The following is an 18,786-nucleotide window of genomic DNA, read 5'->3' as shown; positions in this document are numbered from 1 at the left end:
GGGGGGGCAGACGCGAAGCGGCGATTGAGTGGAATCGGTGCTACCTGAGGTATAACGTAAGGTACGATGTATACGGTACCTTGTATACCTAAAGGTACTTCGTAATTTAGTCCAAAAAAGGTACCTGACTTTCGATACCTCGCATTTACCAAAGCACGTCCAATGTCTTAATGTTGGAATGTTCCCCTCCATTGCACTTACTCTTCTTACCTTACCTTATTCGTATTCACTTGACCGGCACTGATAGTAGGATCGGTTTGCTCTTAAAAGAAAATAGCCAATTCCAATATGTCTATATGCTTAACTTGCCAGTACAGGTGATAAACACCCGAAACCTCCCATGACAACAACGCCGGCTAGCAATAAAACAAACGCAACGTACGTCCCATATAACTATCCGTATATACACAAGGGCACAGCCAATGCCACCTAGTTAAGTGGTCATGTCATTGGTGAAAGGAGAAACGTCTTGACCTCTCCCATTTCAACGGACCATGGACTTTCCAATTTCGCTCTGCCAACCCGCAGCCCGCTCAAAGCCGTTGGAGTGTGTTTGATAGTCCGCCAGGGCTTGGTAGACCTCATCCTTCGAGGTCAGAACAAACGGTCCGTACTGGATGATGGGCTGGTCCAGCGGCGTTCCGGCGATGAGGATGACGCGCGCGTCGCCTTCGGCCCCCGCGTCCACCGCCATGTCGACCACGTCGCCCTCCTGCGACAGGACGGCGTTGTGGTATTGGCCCACCGGCTGCTGCTGGTCCCCCTTGCCGAGGAGGACCTGCCCGTCGAGGACGTAGGCGAAGGCGTTCCAACCAGCCGGCAGCGGCTGGGTGACCTTGCCGCCGGGTTTGATCTGCAGGTCCAGGATCCACACCGGGGTGTAGGCGAGGTCGCGCACCGAATCGACGCCGTGGCTCTGGCCCGAGATGACCTTGATGTGGACGCGGCCGTCGTCGGCGTCGACCGTCGGGATCTCGGCGGCCTTGAGGTCGCGGTAGCGCGGCTCGCAGGCCTTGAGGTGCTGCGGGAGGTCGACCCAGAGCTGCAGGCCGACGTTGGCGCTGCCGTCGGGGTTTTGCCTGGGCATCTCGGCGTGCACGATGCCCCGGCCGGCCGTCATGAATTGCAGGTCGCCGCTCTCGATGGTTCCGGCGTTGCCCGCGAAATCTTCGTGGTCGACTCCTCCGTGGAGCAGGTACGTGATGGTTTCTTGTCCGCGATGGGGATGGTCGGGGAAGCCGGCGCCGGGCTTGATGGAGAAATGATCGAGCATGAGGAAGGGTGACAGGTTGCGTAATTGCGGGGTGCCGATGGAGCGCCTGACCCGGGCGCCAGCACCTTCGGCTTGTTCAACGGCCAAGAAGGCCTTGCGAATTGCGCGAGAGACCGACATTTCGGTGGCTTGAAGGTGTGGGGTCTGGGTGGTGGCTTTGTTGATGTTGAGCTGGCTGAGGATCGTTATTGCGGTCGATGTCACGACGTGCTGGATATGGTCCTTGCCGATAAAGAATAGAAAAGATGCGAGGCCTACAAGAAGAGACGCGGATACTAAAAGAGCCCTCATCTGGAATACGGGTTGTTGCGGGGGGGTTCTTTTATACAATTCGCGAACGGATCTAGTTTATATCTGTTTTCGGGGAAGAAACTGAGGGAACGAGCGACTCCAAGCGGTAGTCTATTATGGACCCTGTGAGCCATGCTGAATTCGTCTCACTAATCGGGTACCTACCTAGTAATCATACGTGTAGACGAATCGTGGAGATGTCCCCAGAATTGATGGTACGTTGTAAATACCGGCAGTAGAGTTGGTAATACTTCGTAATTACTTTGTAGGAGAGGGGAGACCCCTACCCACTTCCTCCTCGTGTACACGTGTAGACAAGCTGCTCAGACTCCGTAAGCAACGCCCATACTTGGTCACCGCTTACATCAGCACCTATGGATCCCAATCAGTATTACTCGTATCAACAAAGAGAGGGGGCAAAGATGTTTCCACGCAGCTCATAGGTGTCGTCCTGCCATTAAAAATAATACAGACACAGATACAGATACAGATACGCGTAAACGGGTAGAAACCTTTGTCATTCACTGTGGGCTCTTCAACCTACCCTTACCTTACCGAGACAGTCACCGAACAGCAGCATCCATATCATCGTGACCATCGTAGCGATCAGTTCAGACGCGGTGCATGTAAAATCCATCCCCAACAGAGCATGTTGAGTGGAATCAGGACGATTAAGAAACGAAGGGTCATATCTTCTCAAGAAAGGCCAGAGACTTAGAATTCGTTAAGAGTGCTACAGGAATTTTGGAGCTAGACCATCTGGACACGGTAAATGTGTGTGAACAATTTCGACCATGCTGGGAATAATCAAATCAACCCCAGCAAAAGTCTCTTCCCCTTCTCCCAGCAGAATGTAGATATGCCAGCGGCACGACAAAATCGGCGCGAGTAGACCGATGTGAGAAATCTTGTGGAACTTGTTGGAATAAAACCCGCTACTCGCAGCTAAGTCGCGATGTTTAGGATCGCTGATTATCCCTGCTTGAGGAGGTGGGTTATGAACGATGAAAACAAAAGAAAACCAAACGGCAGGAGTATCAACGCCAGAAAAGACAAGATTCAGGACGACTTCGTCGAAGCGGGGGAGAAAAGGAAGAGGGAGAGATTGAATGAAACAAAAAAGTCGTAAGGGAGAGCACAAGAGCAAGAGACGGAGAATTTTGGCCATTTTCGACCAGGCAGAGAAGACAGACTGGGACAATAAACACCAGCGGCTTGAACTCGACGGAAATGAAACTTGAAAGACGTCCAGGATTCACCCCAGCATAATGAAAACATCTTCACGACGACGCTCAGCGGGAACCGCCCAAGGCGCTAATCCTAGCCCCAGAGGGCCTGTGGATCAAGCTCTCGGCATGCTTGCCGACCAGGCCGTGCTCCTGGGGAATCGTTTCCGACTCGCTGCGGCCTTCCTCCAGGTCGTCCTCGTCGTCCTCCACGATCTTGGTGGGGATGTCCTCGCGGATCATGAACTGCTGGCTCGACCGCTCGGGCGTCGTGGCCGTCGAGGCGAAAGACATGGCCGTGCTGCTCCGGTTCGGCACCAGGTCCGGTGTGGGGGGGATGCTCGACGCGCGCCCCGAGGTGGGGTGGAGCAAGCTGTCATCGCCAACCTCCGACGCGGCGTTGGAGAGAGTGTCGTTGCCGTCGTCGCTGTGCGCCATCGACAGGTTGCTGTGCCGGCGGTGCGCCGCCGCTCGCCTCGCACGCTCGTCGATCTCGGCGTCCTGCGCGAGCTGCAGGCCCTCCACGGCAGCCTGGCACTGCTCGGCAATGTTCCGGATGATGTGCGCAATGGCGTCCGTCTTGTCCTTGAGATGACGATCGGCCACGTCGATGAAACTAGACGCCGACATGCGCTTGTTGGCCAGAGCGGCGCTCCGGAGATTGGCTTGGGCTTCTGGGGAGAGACCCTCGTTGGGTGTGGGGCCGTCCTGCTCGCCGCCCTCGTCGTGCTCGAAGCCGGTTTCGATCTCCGAGATGAGCTCGTCCGGCTTGGTAAGAGAGCGGACGAGGTGCTCCATGTGGTGGCTTTGTCCGCCAATGAGGCTGCGCAGGTGGAGCACAACGCGACGCGCTTCGTCCCGCTGCCGCATGATAGTTGCGTTGGTATGCTGCAGCGCAGCGAGCTCCTTCTTGTTACGCTTGCGCTCGCGCTCCAGCTCCTCGGCAATCTCCTGCTGGAGCACAAGTGCCTCAAGCGCATCGTCACGCTGCTTCTCAGTGCCGCCCAGGCGTACGGTAAGCCGGGCATTGTCGTCCTTCTGCTGGTCAAGCAGGCCAGCCAGCCGCCTGTTCTCCCTCTTGTGATTCTCAATCTTCGACTTCAGGTCCTGTGTTTCCTTCGTGAGCTGTTCGGCAAAGGCTTGGAATTTCAGGAACTAAAAAAGAAGGCACCAAGTTAGCATGCGTACTTCTATACCAAATCCGAGGTCAACGATCGGGGAAGGGGGGGGGGGTGGGGGGGGCGCGAACCTGTTGCTTCCAGCTCTCAAGCTCCTCAACCAGATAGTTGTTCCGCTTGGTGACCTTGTTGAGCTCGGTATCCATGCGACCCTTCAGGTTGATAAAATCTTGCCAGGCCTCCAGTGCGTCGCGAGAGTACTGGTTCCTCTCGCGAACAATCTCATTCAGATGCCTCATAGACACCTTCGTCATGAGCGGCTTCTTGACCGCTCCCCCGAAGACGGCCTTGAGGCCCGTGTTGCGGCCCATCTTCTCGCAGACGTGATCCATGACGGTCATGACGGCGTCCTGGTTCCACCACTCCGGATCCTGGATCGACTCGACCTCGCCACGCATGACAATGATCTGCCCGGCGGGGATCAACTTGCCTCCACCGTAGGCGGAGCGGAGATGTTGGGGGACGCCGGACGGCGTGACGTCGCCATTGAGAGCCTGTGTCAGACGGGTGACGAACTTGTTGCGCTGACCCGGATTCAGTGCCGTTGGAGGGCTCGAGGTGAGCACAAAGTTGCGGTCCAAGTCCACGACCAAGGCATCAGTGGGTGCTGTGAAGAGCGATCGGCATTCGGCGGTGATGCCGAGTATGTAAGGGCCGGGTTCCTGAACCAGTTCCTTGGCATGACGGGCATGAACGACCGGGACGTAGAGGCCACTCCACTCGTACACCCTCACACAGTATCTGACCGTCTCGGCCGCCATGGTAAGCATCGCAGGGTAGTGGCTGACGAGGATGATACGGCGCGTCGGGGAGATGGCTGCCTCGACGACGCCCACAATGTTGGGGATCGAAAGGCAGCAGAACAAGGGCCACATGGCAAAGTTCTGGAAACCCGTCGGCGAAGAGGGGAATTGGTAACACAACGCGTAGTCCTTCATGTCGATCCGGACAAGGTCGTTGAGCCGCGGGGCGGGGAAGCTGAGAATACGGGAAACCTCCTCGGCATGGAACAGATTGGTTGCCTTGTTCCAGTGAATCCACATGCCCCTCAAGTAGTCACCCAGCAGGTTGTACAGCGGGTACCGGGACAGGAAAGAGAGGCAGTAGGGGATCCAATATGTCTCTTCGGGATTGTCGTAAAAGTCAGGTTCCGTCCTCTTCCTCAGGTCCCGAATCGTCTCCGCCCGCTTCTCGTCGGCGCGAGACCAGACGCGTAGGCAGATGCCATAGAGTGTGTGGGAGGAATCCTGCTGGAGCACGAAAGCATGATGAACGCAATGGGGTTGGCTTCGTCCGGTGCAAATCTCGACGTCGTGGGGGAAGCAGGCCTGTGTTCGTCGTCGATCGTTAGCCGATGCTTAACCCGTGACAGACAAACTATTGTCGCCCAAGGCAAGTTGAGACAGAAAATAGAATACTTGGGTTGGCTGGGGTTGGTCCTGATGGGGTGACTTACCCTCATGGCAGCATGAAGCGATCTGGCGATCTCGTTGTCCTGCTCAAGCCTGGGACTGCTACCCAGAATCTCCGGCAGCCAAAATTGGCCGACAGCTCCCTTCATATGACCAATCTTGCCCTGGGCAGGGGGCGGGGCCTTAACCCATTGAGACGGCTCCCGGCCAACACCGCAGACCATATAGGCATGTGTAAGCGTCTTCGGCGTGCGCTGCTGAGGTTTGACATTGAGCGTCGAGGGAATCGGCTGGGTGATGCGAGAGTGAAGCGACGACGTGCGGCTCGGAATGATCAGGTTATTGTCGCCCTGGTCTCTGGTCGTCGGACGGCCCTCGCGGTCGCCGGTGCGAGGGCGCGTAAAGGAAGAGTGGGTGTTGAGAGAAGGGGCCATGGTTGCTCGGTAAAAAATAAAAATAAAAAATAAAAAAAAAAAAGGCGATGGAGAAGTGGTGCGTATGGGGATACGCCTGAACGGATCCGACTCGGTGATACTTCTTCGAAAAACAACCGCCCAGCGTCTTGCGACGTCCGCCGTTCAACACGTCGGAACGGATCCAAGAGAGGGAAAATAAAGAAAGGTAGAAAACAACGCACGATCTATCTGGGGAGACAAACGTCCCGCACGCACCAGAAGATTCACACGAATCCCTACACAGCCAGAGCCGCCGTGGACGCGTCGTTCTCGGGATCAAGGAGATCACGAGAAATACACGGGCTGTAGGTCGAAGATGGAGATGGACGAAGAGAACAAGGAGAGAGAGAGAAGGGTGAGAAGGACTGGAAGGGCAAACGATAGGGCGGACGATGGGAGCCGGCCGGTGGGGACAGAGACAGACAGGAGGTGAAGCAGGCCAAAGACAGGAGCCCAAGACGTCTTAGAAGGAAACGAACGCCTCCTCTCCTTTCCAAACCACTCGGTCGGATCAAATCTTCGGCCCTCGAGTCAGAGTCAAGGGGGGGGGGGGCGTGGGATGGGTGGAAGAGTGAGGGAACGGACCATCAACTAGGAAGGGGAACGAGAAGGGGGGTGATCAGACCCAGAGCGAATTCGCGAAATTGGCCGAGACGAGCAGAACTTCCCATGGTAACACACGGATAGGGAAACGACTTGCAAATTGGAAACGATGCTCAATTGAACATCCCGGCTCAGTCCCATGCTCACGCTGTCAGGGCAATTTTCGCTGCCAGGGGTACTCAGGGGTGGTTCTGGGGTTCTGATACGACGCTACAGCTTGCTTCTGCGAGGTCAGTTACGTTGTACGAAGTACGTTGTACAACTGTATAATGTACGTTGTAGGCCGTACAAAGATACATACCCGTAGTCGTACACGTACAGAAGCTGTTGCACACTGTACAGTACTGTTGTGCTCCCTATTTTCCACAATTTTTTAATGCGCACCAAAAGCCGAACTCCGTCACGGACGGTGCGAATTGAGGAGGCCCGGGCGGCACATGGCAGTGGGTCGGGAACCCACTAGCTCTCATAATGAACGAAGCTAGGACCGTGTTCCTTGACAAGGGGGTCCCTGACTAGCTCTTAGATTTGAGGTCCACCAACTCGAGAGCTGACGAATGAAACGGCTCAAATGCGACCAACGGGAAATTGCGCCTCTCTGGAAGAAGAAGGCTCGTCAACACGCCCCCTCCCGTCGAGCTCCCTTTACCCCCCCCACCTTGTTCTCCCTGAATTGTCCAACGCTCATGGTTCTTGTTTCGACCTTGCATTGAATGTGTTCATATTATACCGATATGTGATTGTATCGGGATAAGTACGGAGGATCTGGTTGGAGAAAGGGGGGAGAAACCGAAAGAGAGGAAAAGAAAAGGAAAGACAAAACAAGAATCGGAAAGGCAAGGGAAAAGCACGAAATCTGAAACGTATGTACGAAGACGGCGAATAATGTTTCGCGATGCCGTTATTGTTGGATATTCCAAAAAGTGCGCGAGTCGTGCCTATCATTTGGTTCCTTTCCACTCGTTGAGCTCGGGCTATTCGAAGAAATTAAGACTGTAATTACCACTGGTGTTGCGGTGCGGTGTTGGCACATCGCTGCCGACCTACGAAGGACTTCCACAGCTTTCGCACCAACCTTGTAACTGAGAAGTGGAGGGGTGATGCTTACGAGGCGATAGCTTTACTATACGATACGTAGATACTCGTAGATTCAAGAAGAAGTATAACGTGGGTACGGATACGGAATAATTTAGCCGGGCTACGAATTCGTTCCTCGTGCCAAGGCAGTAGGTAGGTATGGCGATACGAGTCAAAGAATCGCCTTAAAAAGGTGCGGATAGTCCACACACTTGGACATGTCAAAATATTTGCCGAGAGGCCATGACGACCGTCTCCCTTTATTACAAGTTAGCTAGCCAATACCCTAACCGACGCCAAAAGACCATCACGGCCGAAGAGACTAAGAAGCTTGCTACTCAGCTACCTTACTCAATAATAGTCCATATGGAGACCACGGCAGGGTACTATCGGGTATCAAACCCAACCTGACATCTCATTATTCAAACCTGCATACCTACTTAACGCCATACATAGACTACTTGTGTCCAGCATCACTACGAAGTATTATATAAAAGTACGGATACATGTCTGCGAAGTTATCCATGTACTATTCGTACAAACATTATCCGCGTCGTCGGTGAAGGTAGGGCATCTATCTCCATTGGCTTCTTGACCATGGCCCTTCCCGAACCTCAGTGTGATCATGACCAGAATGAGTGGACTGAGATGCCATATCCCAAGTCTCGAACCTGGTATCCCACTTACAATGCTTCTTCATATGACACACACACACGGTCTCTGTAAAACTACCTTACTGCAAATGCCCAGATAACCATTCGCATAGGATAAGCCTTGCCATCGGTCAGTTTGTTCACCAAGCGCGAGCATCCCGGCGTTCTGCTTCGCAGAGACCCACAAATCCGGGTCCGAGGCCGTTAGGACGATGATCGCAGCTTCGGCTCGGAGCGTGATGGAGCCAACCGAGCGGGCATACGTAGCTGCATGCAGACCCCGAGTCTTCGACCAGGCGGCCCTGCCCCCGAAACTCCCAGTTCAAAATAGAACCGGAGAATAACAGCGTTCAGCCCCCCCCCCCCCCAGAAAGAAGCCATCTCCAGCGCGTATTCAATGTATTCGATATTATTAATTTATTTCTCGAACGACGAAGCTCGCCAGTCACGTACTCAAATTGGTACAACTAAGCCACTCGTCTAATGATTCGCCTTTTCCTTCACAGTTTCCTTCGCCTCCGTCCCTCGGCGGTGCATGATGGTGCTAGCCCAGCCCAACAACTCGCTGCTTGAAATCAGGGCCGTGCTGACGAGCGCCTTGCTATGAGCTACGATGCCGTCGCCGCCGGCCTTCTTGCACTCGGCCGAATACGTGTTCAGGACATGATCCTTCGCCTCAAGTCCAGTTCGGTAGGGAAACCCAACGAGGGCCCTCGCGTCCGCCACAAGTTGGCGGGTGGGCTTCTTGACGAAGGGCGCGGTCTCCTCCACCTTGGACAGTGCCTGGTCTCCCAGTGAATCGGCTTTCTGGAGATAGGGTCGCACGAACTGGAACGGCTTGTTCAAGAAAGGCGCCAGTGGTTGCGCGAAAGTCTTGTAGGCCGAGTCGCTGAGCTGTAGTGACTTTTGTCCGTACGGGTTCTGTTTGAACGTGGAAACGCCATCGTAGACCACTGGGTAGTCGAGGAGATGCTGGGGAGGACGTCAGCAGAGTGGACTTGCAGGCTTCCCGAGGACGACGGAAAGTGACAAAAAACATACCTGGAGGAAAACTGAGCTGGGACTCGACCCAGAGAAGTCTCCATTGACCTGAGCCATGTCTGGCCTTATTCGGTGTCTCTGGGGCTGTGGTTGTCTGGATAACAGGCGAAAGTCAGATAAAACTGTCGCGCAATACCGGTCCACTTGAGTCCAGTGCTCACGAACAATAAATTGAGGTCTAGCCTCGATGGGAGGATCAACGTCTGGTAAAGCCTCGGGACTTGAAAGAGAGTCGCGAGGGGGGAGGGAGTTTCCACTGAAACGGCGCGGGAAGGATGATAGACGATAGAATGGTGACAGGTGCGACGAAGAGGGAGGGAGAGAAAGAAGGAGAAGGAGAAGGGAAGGAGGGGGGAAATACTCTTATGAACCACTCCGGGGTTTTTGACTGAAGGGAGGAGATGGATGGAATGTGTAGGACCAGTGTTAATATTATACTACCCACGGCGGGGTATACGGGTTCACAGGCCCGAGACTGACACGGGCAGCTATCCACATAGATAGGGCCGGACCTGCTCCCTGGGACGGAAGTGTCAGGTACACTGTGCAGGTAGTGCCGACAACTTCATATGATTTTAAGACACCAATCGAAGTGCCCTGGCCTCACCGTCAAAGCCCGCCCGGTTCACAGCTGCCGAGGGGCAGATTTCTCGTGCGGTGGCCAGGGGAATTCGCAGCGAAACACGGGCATGTGCATGTGCATGTGCATGTGCTTTGAGGGAAGGGAATGGGATGGCGAGAGAGTCGGGGAGTAACAAATGCCGGATTAGTTGGTCCGCCGGCCGGGGTCAGCCCATTTTCGTACTTCGTACCAAAAAAAAAACCTAGCTCAACATAGCTCGGGGCGAGCGAGAGCCTGCCTATAAGTTACGGTATGTATGGATACATGATACATGTGCGATGATGAATGTGAAGAGAAGGAACGGCGGGGATAAACCAGAAAATACCCCACCGGGGCCAGAACCGTATTGACGGGCGCATGTCATCGACATTGCGTGTGAGGCTATGACTAGTTCCAACTAGCTGCGGCCTGGATCCCCCAAGCTGCATCTTGAGTTGTCGCCAACGTGGACGCCATGACAACACCATTGGCCGTCGATTTCGTTCTGGGCTGGCTTGCGCCAATAACATCGCAAATCGCCGTCGATTTTCATCATCGTATCGTTCGAACGAGGGTAGGTATGTCTGATTAATCAACTTGTTTTGTTTCAACAAGAAGGAAGGCATGGAAGGAAATGAACGATCCCTGTCACCTGCAATAAGTCTGACATGTGAAAGCAGTCTTACAGATAGAAAGCGACCCCCACGAAGTCCTTCCATCAACCCCCACCTTAGTTAGGTATGGTCCAAGAGACCTTATCTCCCTTATTACGGCTTCATTCCATGGATAGAGTTGGCGCATAATGGATTAGGTAGCAGTCTAAAATAGATCAACAATTCATCGGACTTCAACTGTGAGTTTGAAATTCCACTCTCGACTACGTACGTAAGTAAGAAGAGTTGAGTATTTCATCGACACTCACATGGCCTCTATCAATAGACAGGACATGGAAAGAAACGGAGGGAGAACCACGCAGCCCGCCATTCTCATTCCAATCGTGACCACTTTGTGTCGTAATCCATTCTGCAACCTCGCGCTGCGGGCAAAAAGAATGCTGTGGCGATGCTTGGCAATCACATGTGAATTTCAGGACGCAAGGATTCGAATCATAATTAGGTATCATCCTGTCCATTCTGTCCATTCCGTCCATTCCGTCCATTCCGTCCATTCCGTCAGTCCCCGGCGCCGGTACCCGTCCAGAGTACGAAGTAATTGAGTGTAGACACAAGGTAGCAATTTAACAGAGGATATATGTACTTCATATTGCCTTGTTGTATGAGATTGCCACCGGGATACCTGCAGCTGCCCTTCCACAACGCCTCCCTGATCGTTTTCAGGAACGAGGTTTCCTAGACCTGCAGTTCTTGTCTCGTCTCTACGCATGGCCAAGCTCGCCCGAGTTTCCAACGCGGTGCATAAGGTTTCCTCATTCGGCACCATCCAGGTCACACACCGAATGCTGCGACATATGGAGCACATTCGTACTGTGGCTCTGGTCTGGCATATATACCTGCATCTCCAAATTGGACATGGTAGATCTGAACCGCTGCTAGTACAATACCGTATAGTCTCGAGGACAGAACAGTAACTTGAGAATCCATACCTTAGCCAGTTGAGTGAAAGGAAGAAAATCACCTATAGCGCAGAGGTACTACTCCGCCCTACGCAAGGTGAGGTGGCGTATGGCAAGGTGCTTCATTACCTGTATCAGCCGCTATCGTTATCGGTTACCTTATCTGGCTTAAGATACTGAAGATAAAGAAATTTGGATGGGGACTGACCGATAAGAGATAAACCTCCCGATTTAGGTCCTGGGAAAGCTCTACCTACCATGGTCATTTATTTTTTTGGTTTAAAAAAAAAAAAAAAAAAAGGGCTCCCCCCCCCGGCCCAAATCTACGAGTGCTTCAATATTGGGACTCTTTCCTCTCGGTTTTGGAGATTATTATTAGTCCGCACTGCGAAATAATATTCATTTGCGAGGACGCCAAACATGCCTCCCTCGTCTGCCAGTGCCGATCCTCTTCTAACATCCCTCTGCGCCATCTGCCACATCCAACCCCCAAAGTACAAATGCCCAGCCTGCGCCCTCCGAACATGCTCCCTGGCATGCAGCCGCAAGCACAAAGCCTGGTCCTCCTGCTCGGGCGTTCGCGATCCCACCGCCTACATCCCTCCTTCGAAGCTCAAAACCCCGGCCGGAATTGATCACGACTACAACTTCCTCTCCGCCATCGAACGCGCCCGCCAGCGATCTGAACGCGAAATCGTCGAGGAGCGCCACCTATTGACCGAAAACCAACTGCGTTCCGTCGACGCGCAAACTGTGAAATGGCGCCGCGGCAAGGACGGCGTGAAACGAAAAGTGCTCGTCGCTCGACCCCAGCGCGGATCAGGACCCGCAGGCGGGAGGCCCGAACTGTCGAAGCAGATGCAGAAGAGGCTGGCGACGTTCGGTATCGACGTCCGTAGGGTGCCGTTGGGAATGACCAGACAAAAGGAGAACGGGACCCATGTCCACAAGGCATCGGGCCGAATCAACTGGCAGGTCGAATGGCTGTTGTTCGAGAGCGCCGCCGATACTGCACACGACGTCCAGGAACCCAAGTGGAACAAGACCCGAATCATGAACAAGGTCATGGACGACTGCCCTTTGTATGTGGCGTTCGCTCAAGCTCAAGCTGTCCAGATGAATAGACTCCGCAAAGAAAGTCAACAGACGCGAGACATGACTGGAGCTTCCTCGAACCACCCGCCCTCGTCAAGAACACGCCACAAGCCTCCATCAGGCAACCCGGTCGATGTTTCGCAGGACCCTGTGACTGGCAGCTGGTCTGCGGGGTATCATTCCTTCCAACCTTATCCGGACACCGCCTGGAAATCACGCTCAGGAAACGCGCCCTTCACTGGCGTGAAAGTTGTTGAAACGGCCGAAGTATCCAAGTTCAAGTTTTATCTGCCGTCGGGTTTACCCCCTGCAACTCAACATAACAAAACCGTCGCCCATCCAGTGGACCCCACCGTCACCCTCGCAGAAGCCCTTCGCGATACGACCGTCGTCGAATTTCCAACCCTATACGTTCTCCCAAGTTCCCAGACACTGCCCCCTACCTACTTCGCCTGCCCCAAATCGTCTCGGCGGAACCAGGCGGGAAACGAGACGAACCAACGAGGACGAAATGATGGGGTTCTACAAGCGAACCGCAAAAGGTCACACCATGCCCTCGAGGAGGGTGAGGTAGCAAGCGACGATGACGACGAAGAAACGGGACCGAGTGGAAGCTTAAGCAGTGAAGAAGACGCCGATATCCTGGTAGAGGAAATCCTTGGAGAAGAGGACGACGACGACGAGGAGGAGGAGGAGGGTGATAATGATGATACGACGAGCAGCTCTGGCTCCGACATTAGCAGCGATGAAAGCGAGACCTCCGCCGCGACTTGATTGGGAATATCCTAATTTGAAGTCAAACTAGAAAGGAACATTGTAATAATATACCATATGAGGATGGACTGCCGGTTGTTTAGGCTTCCGCCTCCTTCACAAGATGACGACTGTATTAGCTGCAACTGTACTACATACATTGTACTACTACGTCCACATCCGGACTGGCTTCGGACCCTGGGATAAATACGAAGGGGCATGGCATGTTAAAGAAAATGATAGCAGTGAAAAAGAAGGCGTGACGTCCTCACAAATGTTGCGGGCTGGGTTGGTTACAGAAAAAAAGGCAAAAGGAGCGGAAAGTGTGATGCATCTCAGAACAGCTTTGGAACCAAGAGAAACTCTCGACGTGCCACACACACATGTCGTAACTCATGACTGGTTGGCAAGATGGTTCGCAGCCTATACAGTTGGGTCAGCTTTTCGCAGACAGTTAGTGGAGAAGAAGCACGCGCATGAACCTACCCTCTCAAGATTGTAGTCGTATTTCTCTAGAGCAAGCAGTGCATCCGCGCGAGAGTAGCCCATGCTGGTCAAGTCCTTAAGTATGGGGTCGTCATCCTTGCCGTCTTCCGCAAGGCCTCTCTTGACAGTGGGGCTGGGTTCCGGTAGCTTGGTTTGCGTGGGCGGTGTCGACACTGCGAGGGGCTCGCTTGGGGTGTCCAGGGTGGCGAAGATGGCATCCCAGTCGTGCGATTCAGCGGGCGGCGAACGTGTCTGCAGGCCGCTGTTCCCGGGCTCGCTAGGTCCAGCACCTGTGGTTGACATGGTGGACGTGCTGCCAAAGTCATAGCTGCTCTCCTGGCCGAACGGAGCCGTGCTGGAGGATGTGCCTTTACTTTGGCTGGGCGGAGGGCTGCTGTCGAACACGGGGTTAAAGTCGTCCAAGCCCGATCTAGAGATGGTTTGGAAATCGTCATCGGCAGAACCTTCCTTGGCATCTTCAAGGCCCTCGAAGTCGTCATCCAAGTCATCAAAACCTCCCTTGCTGACCTGGGCTTGGGAGGAGGAGGATGTCAACCCCTGGCCAGACGCCGGACCCGACGTTGGCACAGACACAGTGGACCCAAAAAAGTTGTCAGCAGCTTGAGATGTCGTTGATGCCACGGCCAGGGGCGCTACCGCGCCGGCTCCCGAGGTTGGCTTGTCGCTGCAACGAACGTCAGTTTCAGAACTCCCAGCATGTTAGGCCACGAGCGAGTGTGTTAAGGAAACGCACCTCTTCTCACTGGACTCGGGCGGAGTCCCGTCTGATTTTGCGGGACCTGCCAGACCCTGGTCGTCGACTGCTGCAGAAGGCTGCTCTTGCTGGCGAGGTGGAGAAACGGGGGCAAAGTCGTCCTCAAACCCGGCGGCCCTTTCGCTGGCAGTGTCAGAGTCGTCGTCATACCGCTCAAGCTCAGAGATAGGGGGGAATTCGGTGTCGAAGGCCGAGGTCGTGTCGAAGGCCGAGGTCGACTTGTTCGTGTCAGTTCCCGGTCTAGCAGAGGATTTGTGCGCCTTGCTGAATGTCGCAAAGGCATTCTCGAACTCTGCTTTCGCCTTGTCCTGGTCCAGTGCTTCAAAGGGGTCGACACCTTCCTCGGCAGCCTTTTCGGCTGTGGTGGCATTGCCTGAAAGGCTGGCATCGCCATTGGTAGAGAGTACGCTCTCGTTCGCAGGCTTGGTTTCTTTGGCAGCGTCACCGGTCAACGTAGATTCTGCAGGGAACGCGCCCGGGGCTGCATGCGACGGCTGGGTGGGTGTGGTTGCGATATCCGCCGCTTCATCCACTCGTGGGGTGGGCGGCGAGACGGCGCGCGACGATGTCACCGATTCCGCGGTATCAGGAAACGGCATGAAGCCGGAACTCGTCTGCCGGGACTCTGGTGGCGGCGCAGGTGGCTCGGCGGTCAAGGTACCTTGCCGGCTCACGCCCGGGGAAGTAGTAGGAGGAGTATTGAATGAACCCACACTGCCGGTAGACGCGCCTGTGTTCTGGGGTTTGAACGACACGGCAGGCGGCGGGGGAGGAGGCGTGCTGACAGGCCCAGGAGTCGGGTTAGATGGTCCAAAAATATCGTCGAAGGACTGGTCCGCTGCGTTCGGTTTGACCCCGGGGGAGCCAAAGGCGCCCATAATATCTGTACTAGCAGTCCGCTTGAAAAAGGGATTATTGGCACTAGCAACCGAGGCAGCCGGGCTCGTGATGGTAGTGGTAGATCCAGGTAGGGAGGTGCCGGTGTCTTGGCGAGAAAGTGCTTCCATGTTGCTCTTTGCAAGGTCTCCCGCCTCGTTCTGCAGCTTGTCCCGTTCAGCCTCACTCGTGAGCAACTGCTTCTTGTTGATAGCGACGAGTCCCTTTTGTTGCCGTGCCTCCGACTTGAGCTTTTCGATTTGCGCTTTGGTCTGGGTGACCTCGGCGTTGACCACCCGCATCTTCTCTTTGAGCTTCGCATTCTCCTGCTTATCGGCCTCGAGGCTGGCCGATACTTGTTGATGCTGCACAAGGAGGTCTTGGTATGTGGTGTCCAGCTGCATGCACTCGGCCTGAAGCTTCTGTGTCTCCTTGCGCGACACGTTGAGCTGGTCCTGCAGTGCCTGTAGATCGTTGGCTTCTTTCTCGTATAATGTGCGCAGTTGTGCGAGGCGCTGTTCGAAGTTCTTCTTCTGCGCATTCGTCTGGTTCAACTCATTCTGTGCAGTTGCTCGTTGCCCTTGAACCTCCTGCATTTGTTTGGACAGTGAACTGACTTGGTTGGAGAGATTCGCCAACTCGGTCGTCTCTCCTGTCAACTTTTTGCTGATCTCCGGATCGTTATCACCGAGAAGATCATCAGACGCGGATGCGAGGGTTGAGAGTTTATTCACGCCAGCCCCTGAGCCCGCGGAATCCCCTGTCGCCTGTGCCGTCAGACCTCGGCCAAAGGAAGACGAGGGTACAAATGGTTTGAACTGAGTCGATACAGGCGAAGAAGGCTTGGCAGGAGAAGCTATAGACTGGGGCTTCGTTGGTGTTGCAAAGGAATCACGCCCAGCTGAACCCCCGGTGGTTTGAGCAGTCTGGATCTGTGCCACGGCGTTCGCCGGACTCGAGGCATCTAGTCCGAACAAATCATCGAGCGCCGACTTGGTTACTGGCACTGTGGCCGGAGCTGCCTGAGGAGGCTGCGACTGAGTTGGAATTGGGGATCCAGCCTCGAAGGGGGAGCTGGCTGCCAGGGAACGGGGCTGCTGTCGCAAGCTGGGAGGGATCAAATTGGGAGGAAGTGACGATGGGAGGGCATCGCGTCTTGTGCGCTGTTGGCGTATCAGGTACATGACGACGGCAAATGTATCTCGGGTGAGACGGCCCTCCGAGTTGACATCGGCAAGGTCCCAAATGTGCGCCAAGACATCTTCTGGCAAGCTGGACTGGGCCAGAAAGGGAACCGCTTCCTCGCCCGTGATGAAGCCTTTCCGGGTCTTATCGAGTTCATCGTACAGCTGATCGAAGCGCGCCTTATCGGCCGGCGTAACGAGCCAGTCAGGGCCGGTTGGAGTGACGGGCGGTTGGCTAAGGGGGCTTCCCGTACGGATCGGCGCAGTGCCGCTAATCTGTCTCGGGATGGCAGATATGACACTGCTGCTCTGGGGCGACGGGCGCGAAGCGGAACCGCGCCGGGTGGCTGCTTCATACAAGGGAGCGGGAAGAATGCTGGGGAGGGCCCTCAGGGCGCCGGACTTCATCGAGGTCAAGAGATGCATAGCAATGACGAACTCGGTCTGCACAAGAGCACCTCGCTGTTCCGTGTCTGCTAGTTGCCAAATCCTTCCCAGTACCTCATTCGGCAAGGCAGATTTCTCGAAGATCTGCTTGGCCTCATCCCCGGCAAGCAGGCCGCCCGGCCGTAAGTTCTGGCGCTCAAACAGGGCAGCATATTGGTTGACCTTATCTGGAGTCAAGGGTGGAATCCGCACGGGGCCTCCTGTCCCCTGCGGTTGGAGAGTCGAGGCAGGCGGAGCTTGGGGAGACGCGAGGCCAGGAATCTGGAAGCCGTCAAAGTGGGGGAGAGGGCCTGGCTGTGAAGCCATCTCGAGCGACGGTTCTCGACCAGCTTGGGCATGTCCAATGAGCCGAAGTACAGCGCTGAACCCGGCAGGTGTGAGGAAACCTCGGTTTTCGTTGTCGGCAATCTGCCATATCTATTTCCCATTTACTTGGCGTTAGTTTAGTCTCTTTGACGTCGCAGCCCAAGACATAATGTTTGGAGATTTTGGTTGGATACCACGAACCTCGCCCAGTGTCTTCGAATCCAGCCTTGTCTTTTCAAAGAATTTGACCGCTACCTCTCCCGTGACAACACCGACATTGTCCGTATCGGCCTGTCGAAATAGTTGACCAAAGACGCGCTTCTCTTCCGGAGTGAGGTTGAGATTGAAGGCGGCTAGAGCGGAACAATAGTCGTTAGCTTCCATGCGCCCAATAGGCGGACAGTTTCCGGCATACCTGGATCTACTCCCGCTTCAACCGACATTTTGCTCTTCGGATGGCAAAGGAACTGCGGATAGGAAGAGAGAGGAGACGTTCGGTGGGTATATGACTGATGACGTGAGGATGCCAGAAAACCACAACCTGCGACAGGAAAGATATGATGTTCTTCGGCCAACGACCTCGTGAGGCAACCAACTACGCGCGTAGTGGTTATATTGCTCTAGGCATATGCGAGGCGGCAACTCCGGGGAGCTGTTGTTGCTGTCTGCTAGTAGATGACGAGGGAATCTGTAAGCCAGCAAAGGAGATAAACGCACAGATATTAGACACCCAGGTACGGAGATCAGGTATGGAGAAAAGAAGGCGGACCACGTTCAGCAGGTAATACGGGAGGTGCGAAGGGCTTCAGTCAACCAGCATCCATTTGCCTACGGCGTACAGAGAGGACTAATGTACCTTCCTACCTTAGGTAGGTACCTTAGGTACCTACGCTAAGGCTGGGGAAAGTCTAAGGTACCTTTCCTACACAAGATACCTAGGTAGGTACTCTCAAGAGTGTCCGTGCACACATCCCCCCTTTCAATGAGCCTTCCTTCTAATATCATCAGTAGGTAGGTAGTAATTAATACTCCGTGTGTTCGTCGCCGCATTTGAATATCTCAATATATCAGGATAAAACGGTGTAATCAGTGCATCCTCGTATTGCAGGGAAGGACCAGGCACAAACCCAGAGGACTTTTGCGGCCTATTAAAGGAGTGGAACATCCTCTCTCGGACAGGAGCCCATTGACGGTCAGTTCACAATCAAAGGATGCATCCATCTACGAAGTACGGAGGAGTATTGCCCATTTGCCATGTCCACCTGTGCAGCAAGGTCGACATCAGCCTCCAACAACGAAGCTTCGTCATAAAAGGCCCACCGCAAAAGGTTGCATCGGGCCACGTCCCTGCTCAGAGACCTGAGAATCTCCGGCATGAAAACACAGTCGTACATTAATAGCGAGGGCCACCTGGAATGCCCCCAAAAGCTCAAGTAACATCTGTCCGTAGCAGGCAAAGGGAATCTTTTCTCTTGCTATTA

The 18,786-nt window shown here is 54.5% G+C and overlaps 6 protein-coding genes across 6 annotated transcripts; 1 reads left to right on the top strand and 5 right to left on the bottom strand.

Moving 5' to 3' along the window:
* Nucleotides 1-275: 275 nt before the first annotated feature.
* Nucleotides 276-1,759, bottom strand: SODALDRAFT_327578 (RmlC-like cupin). The gene has a single exon (XM_028610469.1). It carries the CDS (start codon nt 1,562-1,564, stop codon nt 485-487), a length of 1,080 nt encoding a protein of 359 aa, XP_028471187.1. The 5' UTR covers nt 1,565-1,759; the 3' UTR covers nt 276-484.
* Nucleotides 1,760-2,856: 1,097 nt separating this feature from the next.
* Nucleotides 2,857-5,814, bottom strand: SODALDRAFT_266535 (hypothetical protein; the record flags this gene model as incomplete). The annotated part of the gene is made up of 3 exons (XM_028607494.1): nt 2,857-3,945; nt 4,040-5,296; nt 5,425-5,814. 3 exons carry the CDS (start codon nt 5,812-5,814, stop codon nt 2,857-2,859), a joined length of 2,736 nt encoding a protein of 911 aa, XP_028471186.1.
* A 306-nt stretch (nt 5,815-6,120) lies between these two features.
* Nucleotides 6,121-6,908, bottom strand: SODALDRAFT_355581 (hypothetical protein; the record flags this gene model as incomplete). Its single annotated transcript, XM_028613827.1, has 4 exons — nt 6,121-6,360; nt 6,517-6,637; nt 6,740-6,772; nt 6,823-6,908. 4 exons carry the CDS (start codon nt 6,906-6,908, stop codon nt 6,121-6,123), a joined length of 480 nt encoding a protein of 159 aa, XP_028471185.1.
* A 1,740-nt stretch (nt 6,909-8,648) lies between these two features.
* Nucleotides 8,649-9,266, bottom strand: SODALDRAFT_319852 (hypothetical protein; the record flags this gene model as incomplete). Its single annotated transcript, XM_028609480.1, has 2 exons — nt 8,649-9,140; nt 9,210-9,266. 2 exons carry the CDS (start codon nt 9,264-9,266, stop codon nt 8,649-8,651), a joined length of 549 nt encoding a protein of 182 aa, XP_028471184.1.
* Nucleotides 9,267-11,765: 2,499 nt separating this feature from the next.
* Nucleotides 11,766-13,252, top strand: SODALDRAFT_375558 (hypothetical protein; the record flags this gene model as incomplete). The annotated part of the gene is made up of 1 exon (XM_028614756.1): nt 11,766-13,252. The coding sequence occupies exon 1, from the start codon at nt 11,804-11,806 to the stop codon at nt 13,250-13,252; it is 1,449 nt and encodes a 482-aa protein (XP_028471183.1). The 5' UTR covers nt 11,766-11,803.
* Nucleotides 13,253-14,195: 943 nt separating this feature from the next.
* On the bottom strand, nt 14,196-18,148 carry SODALDRAFT_37743 (hypothetical protein). Its single transcript, XM_028614908.1, has 4 exons — nt 17,721-18,148; nt 17,507-17,658; nt 14,472-17,416; nt 14,196-14,395 (listed from the first exon to the last, which is right to left on the bottom strand). The coding sequence occupies exons 1-4, from the start codon at nt 17,746-17,748 to the stop codon at nt 14,371-14,373; spliced, it is 3,150 nt and encodes a 1,049-aa protein (XP_028471182.1). The 5' UTR covers nt 17,749-18,148; the 3' UTR covers nt 14,196-14,370.
* Between the last annotated feature and the right edge of the window lie 638 nt (nt 18,149-18,786).

The sequence above is a fragment of the Sodiomyces alkalinus genome, assembly GCF_003711515.1.
Source record: "Sodiomyces alkalinus F11 unplaced genomic scaffold SODALscaffold_1, whole genome shotgun sequence".
NCBI classification, from domain to species: Eukaryota; Fungi; Ascomycota; class Sordariomycetes; order Glomerellales; family Plectosphaerellaceae; genus Sodiomyces; species Sodiomyces alkalinus.
The sequence above is the reverse complement of the archived record's forward strand: the minus strand, read 5'-3'. Positions and strand labels throughout refer to the sequence as shown.